The sequence below is a fragment of the Poecilia formosa genome, unplaced genomic scaffold, assembly GCF_000485575.1.
Source record: "Poecilia formosa unplaced genomic scaffold, Poecilia_formosa-5.1.2 Scaffold151, whole genome shotgun sequence".
Lineage (NCBI taxonomy): Eukaryota > Metazoa > Chordata > Actinopteri > Cyprinodontiformes > Poeciliidae > Poecilia > Poecilia formosa.
The window spans coordinates 1,166,273-1,190,008 of NW_006800090.1; the positions used below are offsets into that span (position 1 = coordinate 1,166,273).

The 23,736-nt window shown below is 38.9% G+C and overlaps 2 protein-coding genes and 1 non-coding gene across 6 annotated transcripts; 2 read left to right on the forward strand and 1 right to left on the reverse strand.

Annotated features, from left to right (window-relative positions):
* Window positions 1-1,605: 1,605 nt before the first annotated feature.
* sppl2 (signal peptide peptidase-like 2) lies at window positions 1,606-13,161 on the reverse strand. Of its 3 annotated transcripts, none has more exons than XM_016677255.1 (16): window positions 13,050-13,161; window positions 12,147-12,263; window positions 10,760-10,942; window positions 10,531-10,620; window positions 9,783-9,922; window positions 9,389-9,531; window positions 9,180-9,276; window positions 8,312-8,428; window positions 6,883-6,964; window positions 6,728-6,802; window positions 6,582-6,644; window positions 6,409-6,508; window positions 6,247-6,324; window positions 4,568-4,728; window positions 3,782-3,895; window positions 1,606-3,745 (listed from the first exon to the last, which is right to left on the reverse strand). In XM_016677255.1, the coding sequence occupies exons 1-16, from the start codon at window positions 13,095-13,097 to the stop codon at window positions 3,683-3,685; spliced, it is 1,671 nt and encodes a 556-aa protein (XP_016532741.1). In that variant the 5' UTR covers window positions 13,098-13,161; the 3' UTR covers window positions 1,606-3,682. The 3 variants fall into 3 exon arrangements, with proteins under 3 accessions (XP_016532741.1, XP_016532740.1, XP_007563874.1); XM_016677254.1 differs by having other exon boundaries at window positions 1,606-3,719; window positions 3,756-3,895; XM_007563812.2 differs by having other exon boundaries at window positions 1,606-3,895.
* Window positions 13,162-13,415: 254 nt separating this feature from the next.
* trnae-cuc (transfer RNA glutamic acid (anticodon CUC)) lies at window positions 13,416-13,487 on the forward strand. The gene has a single exon. It is a non-coding gene; the product is annotated as a tRNA-Glu (tRNA).
* A 948-nt stretch (window positions 13,488-14,435) lies between these two features.
* dapk3 (death-associated protein kinase 3) lies at window positions 14,436-22,879 on the forward strand. 2 transcript variants are annotated; one of them, XM_016677272.1, is made up of 10 exons: window positions 14,463-14,524; window positions 15,110-15,154; window positions 15,829-15,936; window positions 17,957-18,317; window positions 19,071-19,200; window positions 19,311-19,359; window positions 19,451-19,477; window positions 19,557-19,709; window positions 19,809-19,854; window positions 21,230-22,879. In XM_016677272.1, the coding sequence occupies exons 3-10, from the start codon at window positions 15,875-15,877 to the stop codon at window positions 21,764-21,766; spliced, it is 1,365 nt and encodes a 454-aa protein (XP_016532758.1). In that variant the 5' UTR covers window positions 14,463-14,524; window positions 15,110-15,154; window positions 15,829-15,874; the 3' UTR covers window positions 21,767-22,879. The 2 variants fall into 2 exon arrangements, with proteins under 2 accessions (XP_007563876.1, XP_016532758.1); XM_007563814.2 differs by lacking the exon at window positions 15,110-15,154 and having other exon boundaries at window positions 14,436-14,524.
* The last annotated feature ends 857 nt before the right edge of the window (window positions 22,880-23,736 follow it).

The following is a 23,736-nucleotide window of genomic DNA, read 5'->3' on the forward strand; positions in this document are numbered from 1 at the left end:
GCTGTTCCTCAGTTTGTTCTTTTGCAGATTCTGCATTCAAAGCCTGAATTGTTGCCCAGTTGGAAGAAGGTGCTGGACATCAGCGCTTGGAGAACCTGTAAAGGTAAAATGGTTTAAAAATCCCACAGCTGAAATATTTATACTTGTGTTGGCGGAGTGTGCACTCTGTGAAGGAGTGTGCCAGTGAATCAGACAAGCGATCCAGAGTAAATAGATACTCCCTCTGTCCTCTTTGAGGAACTGCTGAAGTCACAAGAGACTCATTGTCAGGCTGCTGTCCATCTCTGCACATGAAAAAACTCATTCAGCCCCAGAAACCACAGGCGTCTAAATCCACACAGCATAAATATGTTCATTCTGTCACGTCAGCATAAATATGTTCATTCTGTCACGTTACCACCAAATAATAAAAATAATTGATGTATTTTATTGGGATTTTATGCGATCGGTCCACGCTGAATAGAGAAAATGAATCATGGTTTTACATTTTCAATATGATTCTGAAGAGTCTAAGGTTGCCTTCACACTGCAGCCCAAAGTGACCCAATTCTTTCTTCTTTTTTTTTTGTGGCCTTAATGTGATCTGTATCTGATCTTTTCATGACAGTCTGCACAATACGGGTTGGATTTTTTGCGAAAGCGACCCAGGCCCGATTCTTATCTTTTCAAATGTGTCCCGAATCTGATCGGCCAAGTCACGTTCATCCGACCTGAACGTCATTAATACTCGACAAACGTCACTATTCTGCGCCCTGATACGCACAAGCGGGAAGAAGAACAACCATGGCGGACGATAGCGAGGACTACGTTACTAAAGTGCTGGCTCCGTCGGACAACAATTTCAGAATTGTAAGTTATGCTCCACCGTTAGCATCCACTTTGCTAACACTGAGCACTACTTTTTATGGCGGTTGGCAAAACACTGAGCACGCCCTCTATGTGTGACGTTATTGCGCCCTTTACTGCGCATGCAGGACACTTTCAGTTCGTTTGCAGTTCACACTGGAGAACACATACAGGTCACATTTATTTGGAAGTGTGAATGGCCACGGCAAAAAAAAAAAAAAAATCCTATTTGACCGAATAAATTGAAATTGGGTCACTCCAGGCTGCAGTGTGAACATAATTTACCTCTGTGGGATTTCATCTCTGTATAAATCCAAAGATTAAAGATCAAGGAACCTGATCTTTTTAGGTTATACAACAGAATCTTGCGTTTAATCACCTTATAAAAACTATTTAATCAATCAAAACTGGAAAGATTAAGACACAACTGCAATCATACCAACAGCTAATAAAATCACAATGTACCTAAACTATCAGGTTGGGATAAAGACGGCTCTAATTATTCACTGCAGCGACTTTAATTCGAACATGGTGACTCTGGAGGAGCTGCAGAGATCCTCAGCTCAGATGGAAGATTTGTGTCAACGGGATGTTATTCATTTTGTCCAGAGATCACGTATTGATGTGCTGGAGTGGTCCAGTCAAAGTCCAACTGAGAAGCTGCTGGAGACACACGTCCAAAAATTTGCAGTCAAATGTGTTTCTGACCCAAACAAATGCATTGGCACATTTACAGACTTTTACTTGTAAAGGATTTTCTTTCTGAAACATTTATTGTTTTAGTCTATATAAACTCTCAACAATATACATTAATTTTTGAGGTAACATGACAATTTAAAATGTCCTTTTTGAAGGCAATATACAGATACTGACAACATTAATGTAGGAAAACAAAGAAACAAACATTAAATACATTTTTTTATTATAATTATCGCTCAGAAGCATTAAAAACCACTTGGTGACAACAGAAAGTATACTGGTGATTCATGTCCTGTAAATCTGACATCTCAGCTGCCCACATGAAATATATTTTCACCTCCACACAACTCAGCCTCACACACCGACACACACACTTGGTGGTTATTCTGTGATTAACCAGCTTATCCTCTCTGACTGCTGAGATCTGCTGTTTGTTACGACCTCAGGTCAGGAATAAGGGGAACACTGAACACGTTTCACTATTAGTTTCCACATCCAAAAATCCTTTATCATAATAGCTAAAAACGTACATGAGCAAAAAAAAAAAGAAGAGTGCAAATGCATGAAATGAGTTTTAACACAGCTGGTCACTCCTGTCCAATAAACTGCAGCACGTTTAGAGTCCAGTATTGTTTTCATAAAGCAGTTTTTCCATGAGACACATTCCTCTGCGCCACCAACACAATAAGGCCAAATCTTAAGACATGAAAAAACTGCAGCAGTCAGTGAGCGACATTTTGTACCGTCCTATGATAGTTTGATAGAAAATGTACAATTAAAAACCATAGCATGCAAAATAAAACGTTACAAAATATGATAAATAGGAAAAAAAATAAAAGTTTTAAGAAATATGTTTAAAAAAAAACAACAAAATAAAACTGTTAACTCTGGGTTCAGTTTTAAAGGGTTTTTCGTTACTGCAGTTTATAATGCAACAGGAAACAATCAAGTTTCAGAACCAGCAACCTTTCAAAACGGAAACATCAGCTCTGTCTTCATTATGACATCTTTTTTTAACAACACATTGATTAGACCAGTAAGGCCCAGTTAAACCTGTTTGCAGTACAGAAAAGCCATTTGGGTTCTTCTTGAGTTTGGCGATGGTGTCGGTTTAAGAGACACCCAAACATTCAGAGTTGATCTCTACAGCCACACTTCATCTGTTGGGGGCATTTTACAGAAATTAGAGACGACAGTGACAGGAGATTATTTACAAGATTCTTTTTTCTTTAAAACATAAAATAAAAAAATCAGTTTACAGATTTAAATTTTCACAGTTGAGAAGCTGAGATTTATTTTCTTATTTCATCAAATTGTCCAAGTTTGGAGATGTTCCCGTGAACATCTGCAAACTGTTCCCCGTCGAAACACACATATGTTGAATCCATGATTTCCAAGTTGACTGTAAGCTGCTGCTAATGTCGCCGATCTTTTAGCATCAATAAGAGAGAAAACGCTTTGATCAGAGTGAGCTGAGTTTACATTAGAATTTTCTTTCATTACAGATGTGGACAAAACCGCTAAAGTAAACTAAAATGAACTTCTTGTATTGCATATGTATGATCTAGTCTAGATTTAATTTTTTATAAATCCAACCTTTAATTGAAGTGCATTTTTTTTTAGTGGAGAAAAAAAATAAATAATTGTTGGTCTTGATCTTGGTGATTTGTATGGAAACAAATCTTGTGACATTTCAGAAGCTTATGGAAACAAAGCCACAGGAAATACGAGTTATAATCAAAAGTAAAAATGAAATATTGTTAAGCACGGTGGAGAATCTGTGATGCCCTGGGCTTTTTTTTTCTCCTGCAAAAATCCTGGGAAGCTTGTAGACATTTTCTATTAAAATTTGTTAAACTGTTAAATCTCCACCATTGTCATCAACAGTTTCAAGGATAATTTTGGTAAAAAATTATTCATTTTTCTCATCCATGCTGCTGCAATAAAAGCTGAACTTATTTTAAGGTGTTTTTTTCACACATCTTTACCAGCAGTTTAAACAAATCTTCACTTTTCTCTGTCTCAATACATTTGAACCGAACAGTTCTTCCCTTTTTGTATCAAGAGAACCTTGGATCTCCACTGAGAAACCCCAGGAAAAAACAACAAATCAATATTTAGTGCAGCTAAAAATGTACTAGTTGCTGATTTTCTCGTCGCTCGTCTCCAGCGTCGAGGGCGTTTCCTCGGCATCGGGCGTTTCCTCGGCATCGGGCGTTTCCTCGGCGTCGGGCGTCTCTTCGCTCTCGACGGTGGATTCCGGGGTTTGCTGCTCCGCTTTGGACGGGAGTCCCTCCATCTGCGGCTCGGCGGTCATTGTGGGGTTGATCGGTGCGAGGACTATGGGAGGCTAGAGGGGGACAGAAAAGAAAATGTGTGTAAAAGAAGGCATCTGAAAAGTTATTAGACAAAAAAAAAATTATGCAATGAGAACAGATACAGAGGACCTGAAGGTAAACAGAAAAACATTCACAGTAATCGCTCTGGCACAATAAAATGCCAAATTTCTGGAGCTCTTCTGAGGTTAAACTGTAGTCAGAGGCATTGCTGTTGACTGAAAAGCAGAAATCCCACGGAGATCATGAGTTTCACTGAGATAAACATGCCAGGTTATTTCAGGATCACGATCTGCTGCATGATCACTCGCTTCAACAGAAAGTAAAGGCTCAGCTGCTGAGAAAAATCAACACAACAGGAAGGGACTTTAGGTAAGGTAAGCATGATTTAATTAAAAGTAAAGAGCCAAGCCCAGATACCTGCAGTGACATTCACAGACAGCTGACTACAGCACACCCACAGTCAGTTAAAGGCCAGGGGAGGGACAGCGAAACAGAAAGATGACGTTGGAGTGGCTGGTGTTACTCAACTTGAAATTCTACTTCACTCTGCATGGCTTTTCTTTTTTAAAGTAGAATGTTTTTTGGTTGTTGTTTTTTTTTTTTAATTGTCTTTTGTCGCTCTCTCTCTTTAATTAGTCTTTTTGTTCTTCCGCAGTAGGCAGTCATATCAAACTGGTATTCACCACAAATCCACTTCCAGTCCAGAACTGGCGCAGCTCCCTGCGCCACAGCGCCACGGCGAGGCTGGTGAGCAGCGTGCAAGGCACCAGGTAGAGCAGCGCCGGCTGGCCCATCTGCATCAGGGCCAGAGCCACGAACGTGATCAGCAGGCCGATGCCGTACGCTGACGGGAGAGGAGAGAAAATCTGGCTTTTAGTAACAGTTCTGCACAGACGCTGTGGAGAAAAACGGCTCAAAACCAAAATAATCGTTCTTTACAGGGTTTCCAGCAGTAAAGCTCAAGAAATCTCCAAGCATTTTCAAGGTAACTTTTCAAACTTTTCCAGCATCATGCAATGGAGATGAAAACAAAACATTTATTACTGTTATTAATAATGTTTTGTGTGCATAAGACTAACATGACCAAGTCATGAACATGAAGGAGTCTTTGTGAATGTTTATGACGGTCAGGAAGTGACGTTCGGTAAATAATGACACTTTTAACGCAACTTTGCTTTAAAGGGTTTAAAACAGTCAAACATTTATAAAGACTCCTTCATGTTAACTAATCAAGTTTATTTGTACAACACATTTCACCAAAAAGGCATCTCAAAGTGCTTCACATCATAAAAGTACAAAGTCAGCAACTGAAACTTTACATTTTGTCATCGTTACACATCAGATTATTGATTAATGTTTCATTGATTGTTTCAAAAGCAACTCTGGACGGCTGGGTTTTTAGTCTAGCTGTAAAGGCTGTCAGTGTTTCAGCTGTTTTGCAGCTTTCTGGAAGTTTATTCCAAATTTGTGGTGCATAGAAGCTGAATGCTGCTTCTCCATTGACAGCGTCATGTCAGCCTTATGCACATCAAATAAAGTATTACTTATACAGCAGGGACGAGGTAAACTGTATGCGAGAGGTACGTCTCTCTCACATACCTTACCTCTGACTGGACTGAAAATAAAACCCTAAATTAACAAAAAATGTATAAAATATAAGAATCTTTATTTCAATTACACAGATTAATAAATCATTGAGTCATTAGGAATAGAAAATATTTATTATGTTGGAACAATCCTAGTAAATTATGACCAAACTGAATGTTTAAACACATTAAACAAATAAAGTTACAGAAAAAAAATCCCTGAAAATATTATTGCTATGTTTTCTTGCATTTAGCAAATAGAGATAATTTTGGTAATTCTAACTAACCTAAAATAAGAAAAGATTTATCTGATTTACCTTCAGACTGAGAAATGTGTCTTTTTTATTATGTCAACTGAAAATAATGTTTTCCCAAATTTAGGCTTTTAATCAAACATTAGATTGTACTTCATTATTAAACTGTGCAGGTTGAATATCAAGCACTTTCAATGACTTTATACAGAAATCAGGCACTTTCCAAACTTTAACACACAAATGAAATTAAAGCATTTTCAGGATTTAAATCATCATACGATCCCTGGATAACAACTTCATAACTATGCTGTTTTTTGTTTTGTGTCGATCTCATTAAATCCCATTAAGATGCTTTAAACTTTGTGGTTGTCGTGTGAGAAAATTAAAAGAATGTGGATCTGAACAAAACGGAAATGTAGTAGGTTTAGGTCTGCGTTCATTTCATCCTAATATCTTATTGCAGACTATGAAATAAATGTTTTTTCTTTACCATCCCATCATAATCCAAGCAGACGAACTTACCAATGGTACAGGCCACAAAGTAGATCCTGGAGGACTGGGTTAAAATGTCAAATCTGTGACAGTACGCCACCAGGAGACCTGACAGGGGAACAGAATAGCCGTCTCCACGTCAGGTTGAAGCTAACCAACAAAACGTGAGCAAAAACATTTTAAAAATGTCACCTGGCACCAAGATATCCCCAAAGCCCAGGAGGGAGAAGGGCCGGTCACAAAGAGCCAGAGGAGAGAAGTTTAACCTGGGCACTTTGAGCACCATGGGCAGCTGAAGACACAAACAGAGTCAGTGTTCGCTTCGCCGCTGAAACCCAGAAGAGCAGCATCATCAGAGCGCTCACCTTTTCATGAGGAGCGGAGTCCGAGGGGCCAGCCGCGACCTCCACCATTATGCTCTCCCCGTTCTGTGAAAAACAACGCACAGGAGGACAATCAGACGGAAAACTACGACTCGGTTTGTTTTCACTCCAGCCGAGAGTCATCGTACCTTCGTGAAATGGGGCGTAATAAATACGAAGAAAACGTCGTAAACAAACAGAACCGACAGCAGTAAAGTGCAAGCCTGCCGGAGAGAAAGAAACGGGTTAAATTTATGACTTTATTCAGGCGGCTGAGCCGTTGTGAACGGTTCCGATCCGTCACCTTGAACGTGGGCAGCCGGACAGTTTTGAGCATGTAGAGACAGAAGGTGATGCCCAGCGTGTCCTGCAGCACCCAGGCCCACCTGGAGGGCACAGCAGAGAGGAGCCGCCATCAGCCCGCGGCGCCAAAACAAACAACAACACAGCCGACCCACGTGTCTCCACTTTATTAAGAATTTATTAGAAAAGCAGAAACTCTGGTTTTTCTAGGGCTGGGTGATAAATCGGTAAAACTGATTTGTTGAATTTTGGTATTATTGAAAATGTGGATTTTTTTTCTCAACCATTAAAAGTCCTTGTGTTTCCATAATTCATAATGATGTCAGCCCGCTTATGGCCCGCCATTTTGTTTGACAAGCGTGTTTTACAGCTTCTATTTCTTGACTTTGAAAGCATTAGTGCAAGGTTATGATTTTTGTATTTTTTTTAATTGCCAGAATAAGTTCATAATATTATGAAAACTAACACGAAAAACAGAAAAACTAAAATGAGAAATTTTGCACTGCAAAAACACCAAATCTTACCATTTATAGTCTTGTTTCTAGAGCAAATATTTTCTCACACTTAAAATAAGACAAAACTAAATTACAAGTTACTTTTCAGGAAGATATAGAAGAATATTTTAAGTAAATAATTTCTTAATCTTGATGAAAAATCTCTAGTTTCACTGGCAGATTTTTTTCACTTATAACGGAAAAATGTCTTGCTATAAGTGATAAACTGCCAACTTTTCACCAACATTAAGGAATTATTTGTTTAGAACATTCTTCTATATCTTGCTTCAAAATTACTTGTAAGTTAGTATATTTCAACTAAGACTTAATTAAAATATTTGCACTAGAAACTAGACTAAAAAGTACTTGGTAAAATTGTGTTTTTGCAGTGTGCATAAGTTTTACAAATAATACTGCATACTCAATAGAAATACTAAATCTTTTAATATATCAGCATGAAAATATTATCAGTAACAGGAATTTGTATTTGAAACAGTTATAAAGAACCAGACAAACTGAGCTGGTAATTTGAGATCGTGGTAATTAAGCTTTTTTTTTTTCTCATTAAAGCAACATTTTTTTTTTCTATTAATTTGAATATTTTTCTGGTAAAATTGCATTTTTATTCTGCTATTATGAGTAGATTCTCGTAGTTGAACATCTATAATCTGTCCCTAACACTCTGTCAAACAACTCACAGCAGTGACGACTTAAATAAAAGCCACAATTTGAAAATATTTTCTGTCATTTGTAATTTCTCTTTTAGAAATGAAAGCAAGAAAAAAAAAAGTTAATATAGGATCTGGCATATATATATACATATATATATATATTATATATACATAAAAAGAAATCAGATTTTCAGTCATATCGCCCAGCCCCATGTTTTCCCCTCATTTGTCAAACAGGAAGCACATCTGCTGGCTTCAGACTCACTGGTCTTCGTTGCGAAACACCATCCAGACGACGCTGATGCTGGCGCAGAAGGCCGACAGCAGCAGTGCGCGGATCTGCGGACGCTTGTGCAGGTACGGCCAGTTGTTCTCTGGGATCCTGTTTTCCATAATTTAGACATCGGTTAGCCTCCCGCTAACGATCACCGTCGCCGCAGGATTTGTTTGTTTCTCTGTCTTAACCGTTTACGTTTCACAACTCATGCTAGCATCTGTTTCTCTTTACAAATCCCACCCATAATTTGCAAGACTACATACTTCCAATTACTGGAGAGACATTTTGTCCCATCACAACCACAAAATTTAAGAAGTTCATTCAATATAAGATACATTTTGGAGGAATATGTTGACAGCTCAAATCCATTTCTTCAGCAAGAAGGATTGATAGAGCTGAACACAGAGCAAGAAGAAAACCTGCTGGAGGCTGGAAAAGTAAAAGCTTAGTGATGGCATAGTCAAATCCAAAGAATCTGTGAAAAAAATATTAAGAATTATACTCATCGTCAGACAGTTATTTTGTAAAGAATGGTCAAGAATCTTACCGACCGGCAGCTGTAACTGAAGTAAAAATGTGCTGCCTCATAGCGACTGAACAGCGCAAATACATGCCACACTTTTCAGATTTTCATTTCTAAAAAGAATCAAAACCATGACTCATCATATTCCTTCCACCGCTCTGTGTTGGTCCATCACACCAAATCTAAACAAAAATATTCTGAAACTTGTGGTTTTAGTGGAACAAAATGTGACTCTAGTGCAATTAGAAATGTTATTCTAACAGATTATAGATGCATTTTATTTCGAATGAGGAGCATTTTTAATCATCAGTATAACCTCAGCTGCAGCCTCACCTGCACTTGCAGAAAGGAATCCTCCTGACGAAAGGCCACAGGCAGCTGTAGAGGCCGACGGAGGAGGCCACACAGAAGATGGCGATGACCCAAATGGCTGAACAACCAGACATCAACAGCAGAAAATTAACTCAAATTTACCTTCTAGGAGCGTTGAAATGATTCATCTCTTTGCACTCTCTCTGAATTCCCATGTTTGTGTGGCGTACCAAGGTGGTCGTAGAAGAAGTAGAGCAGCACCAGCATGTTGCAGCACATGAAGACGAACACACAGATCATGATGGGGGTGACGTCCACCGTCTCCTCGTCCTGCTTCTCCGCGCCGTCGTCGCGTTTATGCTTCATGTAACGCCTGAAAATAAGATCAGAGGCTGAAGAGTCTCGAACCGAGTCGACGTTTACTGCTCCTGATCATCCATTTTACGAAACGTTTCGAGCGTCAGAGACCTCCATCTGACCGGGCCTTCTGCTATTTTGGCTCAAACTGGTGAGTCGCTCGCAGCTTCAGATAAACTACACAGGTTGCATTTTTTACTATTTCGTATTTGCAAAAATATTTCTGCTCACTCCGAAGGAAGGGCGGGGGGGGGGATTCCCACTTACTTCTTGCGATCTCTGCTGCCGGCCCAGTAGGCTCCGACGGCCACGGTCCCCACCGCCATCAGGAAGATTATCACCATGTTGTAGTCCAACACCGGCTCATTGGGAGCATACATGGCAACAAGCCTCCCCTGACCGAAAGTCTGGACGAGTTACAAACAATGAGATCAGCCTGGGTGACTAAATATTTTAAATCTAAGGGTAAAGCATTTTCCAACCATCTTCAAGGTTAAATTTTCAAACATTTCCAACCTCACACTTTAGAGATACAGCTTTGGTTTTAATTCACTTTTATGACATCATTTATTCTGTTTTTAATAATGTCTTGTCTTAGTATTCTACATACAAAGTGAACTAAAATATAACAAAATGTCTCACACACCTTATCCGACTGACTGGTCTGAGAACAAAACACAAATGTAACAAAAAATAATCTCTAAAACATTAATGTATAAAATATAAGAAATCCTTTATTGCTATTACACAGATCAAAACCTCATTAGGAATAATAAATATTCACTACATTGAACAAATTGGTTTGTGTTAAGGTAAAAAAAACCTTCCCACTCAACATAAATAAACACTTGACTTTTTGCAAGGCGTCTTTTCACATGAAAGTTTATTACAACTTTATTTCAAAACTCTGCAGAAAGATCATCAAGCACTTTCTTTCCAAATGTTGCAAACACTTTATTTGAAATTCAAGCACCTGTAAACACCCTGAAATATTTGTCATCAAGAAAATCCTCACCTTGCTTACGTCCAGCATATCAGTGTAGCTCAGCAGAGCTACAGGAATGTCTATCTCCTCGTACTGGTTCTCGTTTCCTGCTGGTGGAGTCTGTGAAACACACACACACGCACACGCACACACACACACAAACACAATCAATAAAGTGAAACACACACACACACACACACGATCAATAAAGTGAACTGGAATCTGCTCAATACACTGTGACTGTAAGTGAACATCTTACCAGCCTGTCTTTGCTGACGATCAGGATGCCCTTGGCGCCATTGATCTGGGCCAGGCGGACCTTCTCATAGAAGGTGCAGTTGCCCCTCATCACCATGGGGATGCGGTTTGGAAAGCCCCCCTCTGGGACCTCGGAGGGCGAGCAAAGGACCGACGACGTCAAGTCATAGATCTGAAGATGGGACTGTGGCGGAGAAAGATCGGAGCGATTAAAACAAAACTGGAGTGGAAAAAAAAACAAAACTCTTATTTCTCTGATTTCATACGTGAGAAAGATGCTGTTCAATTTTATTCTAAAAAAAATATATAAAAATATTTCATGAGCAAATTGTAAATTTGCACATGAAATTGCTTATCAGAGAGTTAAGCAGTTTCTTTTTACCTCTTTTATATTATTATTTTACTTTATTGTTTTTGTAAATAAGTTACATCTGTATTGTGTTTATTTTGAAGTAAACAGTTGAACTTTGTCAAGAGGATCCAGCCAGGGTTTTCTTTTTTTTGTCGTCAGGTGGACAGAACAGGAAACACGCAGAGCGTCAAGCTTATGGCTTCATTGATTTGGAAACTACAGATAATCTTACAAGCCAAAAATGAAGTTATTTCTTAACAGGACAGAAAAGCACAAATGTCTGTCTTTATTTAGGATTCAGAGGTTTTCTGCAAGTTCTTTGCTGGAATCTCAGAAATTTCCAATGTCTACACCGTAAATGTAACTTTTGTTACTACAATGTAACAGAAGCACACAGTAAATACGATGTTTTGCAAAGGTTTTCATAGACCTTGAACTTTTCTCTCAAGTCTTTTGCAGTTTCTAACAAGGATTTTCCAAGATTATTCTGCATTTAGCTCCATTAATTTACTCTGAACAGCTTCAATGTGGAAAGAAAGCAACCCCACAGCATGATACTGCCACAACCATGTTTTACTGTGGAAATGGTGTGTTCAGTTTGAGGATTAGTTTCCATTCTTGGTTGCTTATATGAGTAATGTGATATGTGAATGAGATATTTTCTAACGCAACTCTGCATTTTTTGTCATGGAGGACAAAAAATGCTTGTCCTCCATGTTCTCTAACAAGCTATTGAAGGCATTTCACTAAATACGGAGATAACATTTTTCAAAAGTTGGTTTACTGATTTTGACTTTTGGTTGCACTGGATTTTATTTATCCAGAGGATACTATTTCAGAGTGAAGGCCTGTGAATAAAACTGCTGGCCACACTATTTAGATTTCTCTTCCTCAACTTCACAATCCTGCACCAATTCGTATTGCTCCATCACACAGCATACATTGAAGTTTGTGGTTGTGACATGTCAAAATGTGAAGTACAAATGGTATGCATGAGTAGTTTTTCAAAAGAATGTTGTGTCACCAGGATACTTACTGCTTTATTAAGGTCCTGAGGTAGACGTGCCCACTGGGACTTGAAGAATATGCAGTAGTCCTTCCCATTGCTTTTGCCCGCATCACTGAAATGGGCCATGCCATGCTCTCCCACCACCTGTAGGCAGAAAAACATTGTTTCATTTTGGTCATAAGAGATAGAAGGAATAAACTGAGAAATTATGACACAAATAAACTCACGTAAATCGTTTTGAATTGCCTTGTTGCCGAAAATGTGCTATATAAATAAAATTACCTTACCTTACCTTAACAGGGTTTTATGCTCCTCTTAACCCAATTTTCCATTTTGTAGTTTCGTTTTTACTGTATAACTAAGACATTTTCTAACAATATAAGATTCATGTTAATTTTAATTTAACATAACTTCAAATAACCTATGACTGAGACACAAAAAGAGAAGTGCAAAAAAAAAGAGAGAAAAGCGTTTAAATCTGATTCGGAAAGAGTAATTAAAAGTTTACCACGGCTGTTTTCTAACCTGGGTCGAGTTAGTTTTATAGTTGTTTTCTAGAGGCAACGCAAGCCATCTGAATATATTTTACTCCTTTCGGCTCAGATTTCAGACCCGCTGCCATTTTTAAAACCAACGGCACGTTGTAGATTATTAGCAAATAAATCTCTATTCGCTTCCGGATTATTCTGTGCTTGTGTTGGTTTCAGAGATGCTTTGAATCAGCAGCGACCCTCCTTTATTATAATGTCCTATCCACCGGTGATCTGTGGGTTTCCAGGGCCCACGGTGATCTCCGCAAGCTAACGTTCACATAGCATTAAGGCTAATGCAGAAAAAATCGATTACAGTACAGCTCCCCGACTGTGTCAACTAGAAGACTTGCTTGTACAAATATACCGTTTTTGGTGAAACAGATTTAATCACTCTCACCCTCTGGATGAGGAAAGCGGCCCAAATCAGTACTCCGGGAACCCTCATATCGCCGAGCTTGTTGTTGTTTAACCCATCAACCGACCAACCGCTCAGCTCGATCTCTCAGATGCTGTTGGGAAAAGCCACGCCCTTTACACTGTTAGTCATTATTTCATTGGCTGGTTTCATCTGGAGGCAATCAAGAGCTCAATTCTGATTGGATTAGATTAAAATAAAGTAAAATATAGCTTTTACAACGGAAATATAATATGGAACAGTCTGTGGGTTATTTTTTCCCCCCAAAACATAAATAGAAATGAAACATCACACTGATGTGTTGTGTTACCATTTTCAATTTCTGCTCTTGCGTCGCAGTTGTCATCTTCCCTGGTGGTCTAGTGGTTAGGATTCGGCGCTCTCACCGCCGCGGCCCGGGTTCGATTCCCGGTCAGGGAACAAATTTTTCAACTTTTGACGATACTTTTTAGTTGAGAAGGGGGGTTTGCATTTATTAACAGGATTAAGAGCCCGCGTTTCATACTGTTCAATTACCGTTTTATCGGTACGACTACAAAGCTAAACAGAACTCCATAAGACTGAATAAGTTAAAAAGAAAAGACAGGCAGCTGTAATTCTCCCTCATCTATTCAGCAATGTCATTGGTATTTCACATGCGCAGCTCATAGCAGGACCCCTCTATAATCTTTGTTGTTGCGTGCTCGATCTTGTTATTCAGACATGATGCAGTAGCCTTTCAGCCTGATGTCATTCCATATGTCCTTCCTTCTGGTGTATATTTTACCTGTGTCAAGTCAGCCATCATTAGCGGAACCTGAAGAATTTCAAACTTAACAATAAGAGGTTGTTTGTGGCTTTTTAAAAAATCTGACTTTTTAATAAATCATATGAATTCATTGTATAAATTCACGCTACTTACATCCGTCACGCAATAAATTTATAGTTACCATCCCAACCAGTTATAATAGTTTAATAAATGTCTAAATGATTATATAATCTTTTGAAATACGGTGAATTCAAATTCTTCTTAATGGTTTTCACATTTGATTACTTAACTGTATTTTAGACATTATTGTAAACAGATATTTTGAATTTAGTTGATCTAATAAATGCATTTGTCATTTAAATTAACACATATAGAAATATAACTAAAATGCATATTTATTTTAAATTTTGGCACTTACCCCTTGATATTTGCAAAGCAATTTCTTGTTTTATTTGTTTTTTATTTTAACTTTTTTTTTATTACTTTTTCAGTTTATCTTGGTATACTCTCATTTTTGTAGCTTATTTTAATGTTAAATACCTTCTCATTTTTAAATTAATGAAATAAAAAATCTATGAAATTCTCTGAAAAACTTTTACTTTGAAGTTAGACGCCGGAAGTTCTCTGTCTTGACGTCAATAAGTTGATAAACCAGGAGATCCACTCAGCTAGTTGGATGAGGAATGCAGTAGTTGTAGCGAACCGTACGGTGAGTATCCATTGCTGTAATGTTTTCTCTTTTAATCTGACTGGCTGTGTATTTTGCTGCCATAATTTGAGTTTTCGTAGTTTGGTTTGTGAGGTTTAAATTAATAAAACAACGAGAGCCGGCGTTTAATGCTAGGTTATGTACCGAGCTATAGCTAGCCGTCTTCCGTTGTCAGGATTCGTTTTGTTTCTTCTTGTTAATGCGTTGAAACTCCTTCAATCATGAATAAAATAACGGGATATGTGTGGTTTTCAGTTTGATTCGTGTAATCTGTAACACGTTTGTCGTTAGGTTGTTTTATCGGTTGTATTTCTCAGGAAAAGCCCGTTTTTTTAAAACCGTAACAAAAACGTTAATCAGAAATTGTGTCATTCATAAAAACCTTTAAACTTAGGTATATTTTGTGCAGCGTGAAGAACTAAGAGGTAAAACATCTCTTTGTGAAGTTGCTCCGGGCCCTTTAATTGAGTCAGTTTGCTGAAGCAGGAGCAGGAGGTGATCTAAGTAAGACTGGTATGCAGAGGTCTGACATCAGCCCCAAAGTGTCTGAAAACTAAAGCTGTGTTTTCACTACAACCAAATAAGGAGGACAGGAGGCAGGGCAAGGAGAGCAGCTGAACGTCCATTCAGGCAGGAAACTCTTATGCTGCTTTATAACTCGGGTTACTATCTAAAAAAAATAAGGGAATGTTTTGCTTTTAGAGAACCAGCGATAATTTGAATCCATTTTAGTATTTAAATTCAAAAAGGAAAATTCATATTGGATGGATTCAGTACACAATGTTATTTCTTAAAATTGTATTGCTGAAAGTGTTAACTTTTTTTTTGACAATATTCTAAATATTTCCTATTTGAATTGAGTCAGGCAAGTTTTTTTGGCCAATCAAGCACAGTGATACTGTGGTGATTAATCTATATATTGGTGCTTTGAGCAAATTATGAAGTTTGCCATCCATGCTGTTTTTCTATGTAAAAGCCACAGCAGGTATGGCTATGGAACTTCAAGAGGGACATAAAGCAACTTTTTCCTTCCACTCAACTTTCCATCATTATACTAAGATGCAGCACTTTGTGAAGAGTCAGCTTTATTAGCATGCACCTTTTTGTTGATTAAGGACTTTCAAAGAACATCTGACTTCCCATAATAGACAACAAACCATGTCTATTATGAATCCTTTTTATTAATAAAACATCTAATATTCTATTTAATTGTGTGATGCATCTATATGTATGCAACCCTTATTTCTTATTTTATTTTTTTTCATTGACTGATCTGTATAGTTAACTTTCTTTTTACTTTGCAGGACACCTGCAGAACCTTTTCCCCTCACCGTTAGCGTCGTCAGCACCATGGCTGGCTTCAGGCAGGAAGATGTTGAGCTCTACTACGAGATGGGAGAGGAGCTGGGCAGGTAGGAACCATTCCCACTTGACAGAAACATGTTTTTCAGGTGTTTAATTTCAGTACAGTGGCCCTTTAGTGCCAGGCAAAATGCATGCAAAGCACTTTATGAAACTCTAATAAGGCTTCCTCAGCTGTATAGCTAAAATCCAGTGATCTATTTCTTGTAATTATGAGCGTATCTGGACCACACAGTTTATTGATCTGTCAGGTATGAACTCCAGGCTGCCAAAAAAAAAAAAAAAAAACTGAGATCATAACAAGTTTGCATCAGCAACATAAAATATAATTTAATGCACTTTTATGCTGCACTGGACACTTTTAAAGACGAGTCATCTTTTTTCTTTTTTTTTTAAAGAGATTGACCCACCTTCCCGCCTTGGCTAATCTCTTTCTGCAGTAATGCAGCAAAAACTGTGACGTCAGTGGCTCTCGCTGTCCCTTTCCGCTTCTGCTGTGGTGGAGTGTTTCTAAACATCGGGACAGTGTCAGTGTTTTTGTTTCCTGAAACAAATGTGAATTAACAATCCTACAGGGACGGATCCTGCTGTTATGTTTCCACTTTGGTTTCACTTAGATTTTCTTCTTTATAAATAACATTTCACTCCATGTAGTTGTTTTGAAGTGCAATTAAAATGGTTCTTTAGTGATGGACTTGTCCTGAAATGACGCTGATATTAAGCTTTGTTTGCAAGATTTCTGTCTGTCTGTCTCTCACTCTTTTAAGAAAATATCTGTTAGTATAATTTACATTTAGAGTTTCAGTAAGGTACAGGCTTAATCAATATTCAAATATTCATTATTTGCATTAGCATCGGCATTTAATGAAGCACTTAAATCTTCCTCAGCTGTATAATTAAAGTGGCTTTTTCAGTTTGCACTGATTACAGCTTGCATCAGTTGGGTGCATAAATAAGTATTTAATGTTGGTCTATGTTGATTTTAAACTGGCTTCACTCCAGACAGCGTCTGTGGCATTCCTGCATCTCCATGTTTGTGGAAACTGGTTTGATCCCAAACATCCCAACCAGTTTCCTTTGACCTGGCAGATGTTGGAAACTACACATAGTTAAATGTTCCACATCAAACTGTGTTTGAAATGTTAATCTGAAGCTTCTTGAACGGCCTCCCCCCCTAACTCTCTTGACATCAACCTGATTGAACATTTGTGTGAAAATGGCTTGTTTAACTGTTTAAAGGAACTCTTCCCTTTCCTGTGGGGCAATGGACGACAAATCCAGCCAAAATAATCCCCAAAGATTGTAAATTGAGTTTGTGGTTCTTGAAGATCGTTTAATCAAATATTAGTGGAGGTATAGGCCAGTAAATGTCCCTGTGATTATTTCAATAAACAATAATATTTGTTGTTTTGATATAGAAAATAGAAATATGCAAGATCAATAAACTTTAATTTTACAAGTAACACTTAACACTGGAACAGGAAGAGATTTAAAACGTACTAAATAAAGCACAAAAAATATAAATGGAAAGGAAATAAAAACACACAACCGAAACTGTAAACAAAACCATTTATGAAGTCTCTGTAAATCTTCAGAAAAATATTAATCATCTGAATGGAAATTATTGAACTAATTTTAGCTTATCAAACGATTGATTGATTAATTGGTTATTATGACAGATACTGTGGAATGTGCATGTATCATATAATGAAAAATGTCTTATGATATGGATTTTGATTTATTGTTATGATTAATTTTAGTTATTGAAGGTAAATAAAAAAACAAAACTGGCAGTATGATAGAAAATGATATTTTTGCCATTTTCTCCACTGTTTGTTCCATGAAAGCATCAATAAATTATAAAATATGATTAAATCTACTTACTGTGCAGTTTACTGATATAAATCACACTTTTTAAGTAAGTGGCATTATGAAGAAGATTATTGTAAATAAGAATGTTTGTCCTAAACAATATTTGCCATGATGTTACAACCATACAGTTACCTAAAATATTAGCAAAGAATATGATTTTTTAAATCATAATCTCTCTCTCTCTCTCTCTCTCTCCAGTGGACAGTTCGCCATCGTCCGGAAGTGCAAGGAGAAGAGCACGGGCGTCGAATACGCGGCCAAGTTCATCAAGAAGCGGCGCCTGTCGTCCAGCCGGCGTGGGGTGAGCCGCGAGGAGATTGAGCGCGAGGTCAACATCCTGCGGGAGATCCAGCACAGCAACATCATCACGCTGCACGACATCTTCGAGAACAAGACGGACGTGATCCTGATCCTGGAGCTGGTGTCCGGCGGGGAGCTGTTCGACTTCCTGGCCGAGAAGGAGTCTCTGACCGAGGAGGAGGCCACGCAGTTCCTCAAGCAGATCCTGGACGGCGTCCACTACCTCCACTCCAAGCGCATCGCTCACTTCGACCTGAAGGTCAGCCATCCGAGGGGAACTGGTGGGAGATTAAAGGCTGCTGAGGGCTTTTAACCAAATTAGTAGTGATGAAATGTGTTTTATATTTGGAAATATTATTGTCATTGTGTGTTTATATAACTTTTTCTGTTTAAAAGAAAAAAAAAATATCTGCATTACTTTAATTCTCGCACTTAAAAATAACAACCAGCCATTTTCTGGCAATAAGTTTGTGATTTTTGGTGTTTCAATTGTTAAGTCACATACTACAGGCACTGCACCATTACCTAGCAACCCCAGCTGAACCCCAGCCCGTCACCTAGCAACCCAAGCTGAGCTCTAGTACGTTTGCTCAGCTGGTTTTACCGCTGTGCAATGGCTGATTGGAAAAGACAAGTGTTTTGTTGCTGACTTGCCATCCAGAAGCCATTCACTGGATTCTTATTGATTGTTCAGGATGCTCCACTTGTGCTTTTCAAAGGTGTATAGTTGTATAATTGTGCATCCGTTCGCAGCCATTTTCACATGTGAGAGTAAACATTCAATTGAGGATCGTGGCCAGCAGCAGCTCATATGGATTTAAAGCGACAAGACGCGGTGGAACATCCCATTCTGAAATAGGCAGGACTGAGCAACTAAAACCTTATCTAAGAATTATTTTGTGCAAAAAGATGTAATGAACATGTTCTGTATATCCTACAGGCCTTTCCTAACAAGGAAACATAATAGGTCACCTTTAAAAGTAAAAATCCTTTTGTTTTTTCAATCCTTCAGCCTGAGAATATTATGCTGCTGGATAAGAACGTTCCCAACCCCCGGATTAAGCTGATTGATTTTGGGATCGCTCACCAGATCAAAGCTGGAAACGAGTTCAAGAACATCTTTGGGACTCCAGAGTTTGTCGGTAAGGTCTCACAGCTGCACTCCGAGTTTAAACCTCGTAAGTGGAAAATGTTTGGCTTCAAATCACATCTGGTTTGAATTAAAGCTTTCATTCTTTCATGCTTTTTACAGCACCAGAAATAGTCAACTACGAGCCGCTCGGCCTGGAGGCAGACATGTGGTGAGGAATCGTTTTTTTTTTTTTCCCTCTCCTCATCTAGAGATGTTTACCAACCTGCCATTTATCTTTACTCATCTCTTCCTGCTTGCAGGAGCATCGGAGTGATCACATACATTCTGTGAGTAAAGTTTCTCATCATAGCGTTCGGTCGAATCATTTCTAAAGTGAGCGCTGACGGGAAACGTTTTGTCTGCCAGACTGAGCGGAGCGTCGCCGTTCCTCGGCGAAACCAAGCAGGAGACTCTGACCAACATCTCGGCTGTCAACTACGACTTTGACGAGGAATATTTCAGCAACACCAGCGAGTTGGCCAAGGACTTCATACGCCGCCTGCTGGTCAAAGACCCAAAGTAATAAGATAAATAAAACTCATGGATTCACATTGCTTAAGTTACTGGATTTTAGTTTAGAAGAAATGGTGACTTGATGAATGATTTCTGTTTGTGTAGGAAGAGAATGACAATTGATGACAGTCTGGAGCATCCCTGGATTAAGGTTGGCATTTTAATTATTAATTATTTCACTGTTCTCATTAAAACTTAGGAATGGTGCTTAGTAGATCTACTGACTTGTTTAATCAGGTTTTTTTATGCTTTTATTATTGTTGTAGTTTCTTAATTTTCTCCTCAGGTGAGCAGATTGTACAAAAACTGTTTATGGGATGTTTGGAGTCTCATTTAAAGTCCAGGGAGTTTATCTCGGGGTTTTCACTCCAGCTGGAAAATTCAGGAAATGTTTTCCAAGTCTGGATAGATTAAGAAATTAGAGAGAGAGTTGTTGTTACCCACCATTCCATCCATTAATTTGTCTATTATTCATCTATAAATGTATCCTTTCTTCCTGTTATCATCCATCAATCTGTTATCCATGCAACCAATAATATAATTACCAATTAGTCTGTCTCTGTCCATTATTGATCAGTCCTTTATGCCTTCTTTCCTCCATCCATTTATCTACTCGTCCTTCTGTCAGTGCATTAGTCCATTTCTTTATCTGTTATCCTAAGTAACCAGTGATCCAGTTATTCTTCCATCTTTTTGTCCGTCTAGCTATGCGGTTATGTAGTACGTGTTTATCTCTGTTGACATTTCTAGATTCTGTATTTAAAACGTCATCTCTTAGCGATGTGATTTTATGCTAAGTCCTCATTTTGCACATTTTGTACGTCCATTTGGGTCTCTACTGCTTCTGCAAACAGCACAAGCAAAAAAGAAAAAAAAAACTTAAATAAAACGGCCAGCTGTTGTTTATCAATAAGTTAATGTTTTCTTGGTTTCCGGAAAATTAGCTGTTTCAACGTGGTGTCACATTCGACAGGCACTGTGCCGTCACCAGCAACCCCACCCGAGGCCATCCTGTTACCTAGCAACCCAAGCAGAGTTGCAGCACATTTGGTCAGCTGGTTTCACTGCTGTAATAATGGCTGCTGCTGTTTTGTTGTCGACTTACCATCCAGAAACCACTTGCTGCGTTCTTGGTGGTTGTGCAGGAGGCTCTACTTCTGCTTTTCAAAGATGCACGGTTGTATGATTTTGCATCTTTTTGCAGCCTTTTTTACATGCAAGCATAATAGTGATTTGAGGGCGTTGCCAGCAGCAGCTTATGTGGATTTAAAGTGACAAGAGACCCTAAAACAGGTCAAAATAGGCAGAACTAATCATACTAAAATCTCATCACCTAAGAATGATTTTGTGCAAAAATTTAATGGACATCGATTTATCCTAACGGGGAAGGATAATAGATCATCTTTAACCTTTTCAGTTTATTCCTTAGAGATGATTTGAGGATTCTGGAGGTTTTAGTCTGGCAAAGCATTCTGTCGTAACATCTGTGGAGCGTCTTCTCAATTTCCGATCTTTGATTTCTTCAGGTTATCAAGAGGCGAAACGTGCGCCAGGAGGATAGGGATCACAAAACAGAGCGCCGTCGCCTGAAGACCACTCGGCTGAAGGAGTACACCATCAAGTCGCACTCCAGCATGCCTCCCAACAACACCTACGTGAACTTTGAGCGCTTCTCCCAGGTGCTGGAGGAGATCGCCGCCGCAGAGGAGGGCCTGAAAGAGCTGGAGCGCAACCAGCGCTCCTGCCAGGAGGACGTGGCAGCGCTGCTGTCCATCTACGAGGAGAAGGAGGGCTGGTACAAGGAGGAGAACCAGAGCATCTCTGCTGACCTCAGCCACATCCGCCAGGAGCTGCAGCGCTCCCAAACGCAGCGCAGGAAGTGCCAGGAGGACGCCCGGCTCACCATGCAGTCGGCAAACAACCTGAAGCGCAAGTTTGGGCGTCTGGAGAACCGCTACGACGCGCTGGCCGAGCAGGTGGCCTCGGAGGTCCGCTGGGTGGAGGAGCTGCTCAGGTCCATGTCCGCAGAGAAGGACGCCCTCGGATCCGGCAGCGTCCCCTGAGCCGAGCCGCCATCCAGCCAAGACGTTTTCTCTCTAAAGCTTCGTCCCGCCCTTCTGCTCTGCTTGTTCTCGGAGGAGATAAGTGTTGTCTCCAAGCGCTTTGCTGCCGCCGCCGCTGCATATCGGGAAAATCTTCCACCATTTTCATCCCATAGGGAAGGATGAGAATCTAAGAGGCAAACATGTTGAAGCCGCTTCTGCAGAAGAAGGCTCAGTTCTTTTTTTTTTATATATATATATACATTAATTTATGATTTCTAGATATTTTAATGTACTTTGCTGTCATTTCAAACCATGTTGGCGAGGAAGGAAATGACTCCCATTCCTTTGAGTATTTGTAGCCTGGTTTGTCATTTTAAAGACTAGCTTTCAATTTAACGCTTTCTGTTCCCGTTGAGCTTCACAATACATGTGATATTATCAGATTTCTGATGGATTCAGGTGTATTTATTCATGCAGTTACATGCATGTCTGGACTGAGTGTCGATGCAATAAATTTAAAGCCTCAGCACAGAATATAGAGCTTTAGGGTAGCGCTTTATTTTATATGTCATGTAATTTAAATTGGATCACCTGCTAGCTATTGAAACTGTTCTACATCTCATTGGTGCCAAGTCATTTATTTGAGCAGGAGAATAACTTAATATAGGTTTGAATTTACAGTAACTACTAAAATAAAGCATTACCTGATTTTGAGAATGTATGACTCAGCCTTTGCAGTGCCTGAAAACAGATCAACCTCATCGTGAGCATTCAGCTGCCATCAGCTCAATCATTTCAGTCTCACATTTACAGAAATACTGATAGTCTTAAAATGCAACATGTTTTGCACAGTAGTCTTGTAGACCAAACGGCGTGCATGGAAACCTTCTGTCTGTACATTCGGTGTAACTTTGCGATCGTCACGGCACACTTCAGACATTCCATCGACGAGTTTCACATCCAGCTACCACATTCCCTGTGCAGGAATGGTGTTCTGTCGTCTGTAGTATTTTTCAGTAGAGAAATGTACTCATTTGCACTTATAAAGCAGTTTCAGAATCTATTTTAATCTGTATCCTGATCTGTAAGTCTTTCTGGGAACTGTTTCAAATAAAGAAACTTCAGCATATTGTTTCTGTGTGGGAGTCATTTTAACGTAACTGCAAAAAAAATCAACAAAAAATATCTATACAGATTTGGGCAGTAAACATCCTGTCCTCATAAGTGAGTACAAGATTTGCACACACAGCATGTTCATGCAGTGTGAGCTTTTTCAGATTTTGTTATGATTACAAACTTAATGAATTGTGTTAACGTGAGTGAAGTTGGTCCCTTCGCCTTCTTCAAATCAGACAAAATGACGTCAAATGTTTGTGCAGCAAATTTTTTGTTTGTCCTGCTTTGGCTTTGAAGATATTAATGAAAGTTTAAAGGTCATCTTGATTTTGTAAAAGTAGGGGAGCTGGTTGACATTTGGCCTTTAAACTTTTATTAATATCATCAAAGCCAAAGCAGTATAAACAAAACATTTTGCTGCACAAACGTAGGTGAGTGGGGGAGGGGGGCTCGTTGACCTTTTATGACCTCTGGAAACATTTCTTTATGTCTTTAAAATGATACCGGCAAAATGAAAATGTTTGCTACACAAGTGTCACACAATTGTTTGACACCCTTTTTGTCTGATTTGATGAAGTTGGGCCAACTTCTCTCAGGTATTTTCTTAGTGTTTGTCATAAATCAGCACAAAGTGGAGAATAAAAATGAAAAAAATTGCTAATTTTTTCTTGCTCCTTTTATAATTTTTATAAATGACTTGGAAAGAAATAGCTGGAGAGGCACCAGCAACCCTCCCGACCCCACTGAGGGACAAGGGTGTAAAGAAGATGGATGGATGGACTTGGAAAGAGATTTGCTAAATGTAAAGTTCCATCTACATGGTGAAGATACTGTAATTTAGACTAATACAGCCTCTTTTAAACAGGCCCATA

Bases quoted from the DNA above. Each gene is read 5' to 3' on its own strand.
- sppl2 (XM_007563812.2), bottom strand. From the start codon at position 13,097: ATGAGGGTTCCCGGAGTACTGATTTGGGCCGCTTTCCTCATCCAGAGG. The intron at 6,803-6,882 runs GTGACGGATCGG...TCTCTCCGGCAG, and splicing joins TCCGGCTGCCCACGTTCAAG to GCTTGCACTTTACTGCTGTC. The intron at 6,325-6,408 runs GTGACATTTTTA...TTCCCCTGTCAG, and splicing joins TGGGGATATCTTGGTGCCAG to GTCTCCTGGTGGCGTACTGT.
- dapk3 (XM_007563814.2), top strand. From the start codon at position 15,875: ATGGCTGGCTTCAGGCAGGAAGATGTTGAGCTCTACTACGAGATGGGA. The intron at 19,201-19,310 runs GTAAGGTCTCAC...TGCTTTTTACAG, and splicing joins TGGGACTCCAGAGTTTGTCG to CACCAGAAATAGTCAACTAC. The intron at 19,710-19,808 runs GTAATAAGATAA...CTGTTTGTGTAG, and splicing joins CTGCTGGTCAAAGACCCAAA to GAAGAGAATGACAATTGATG.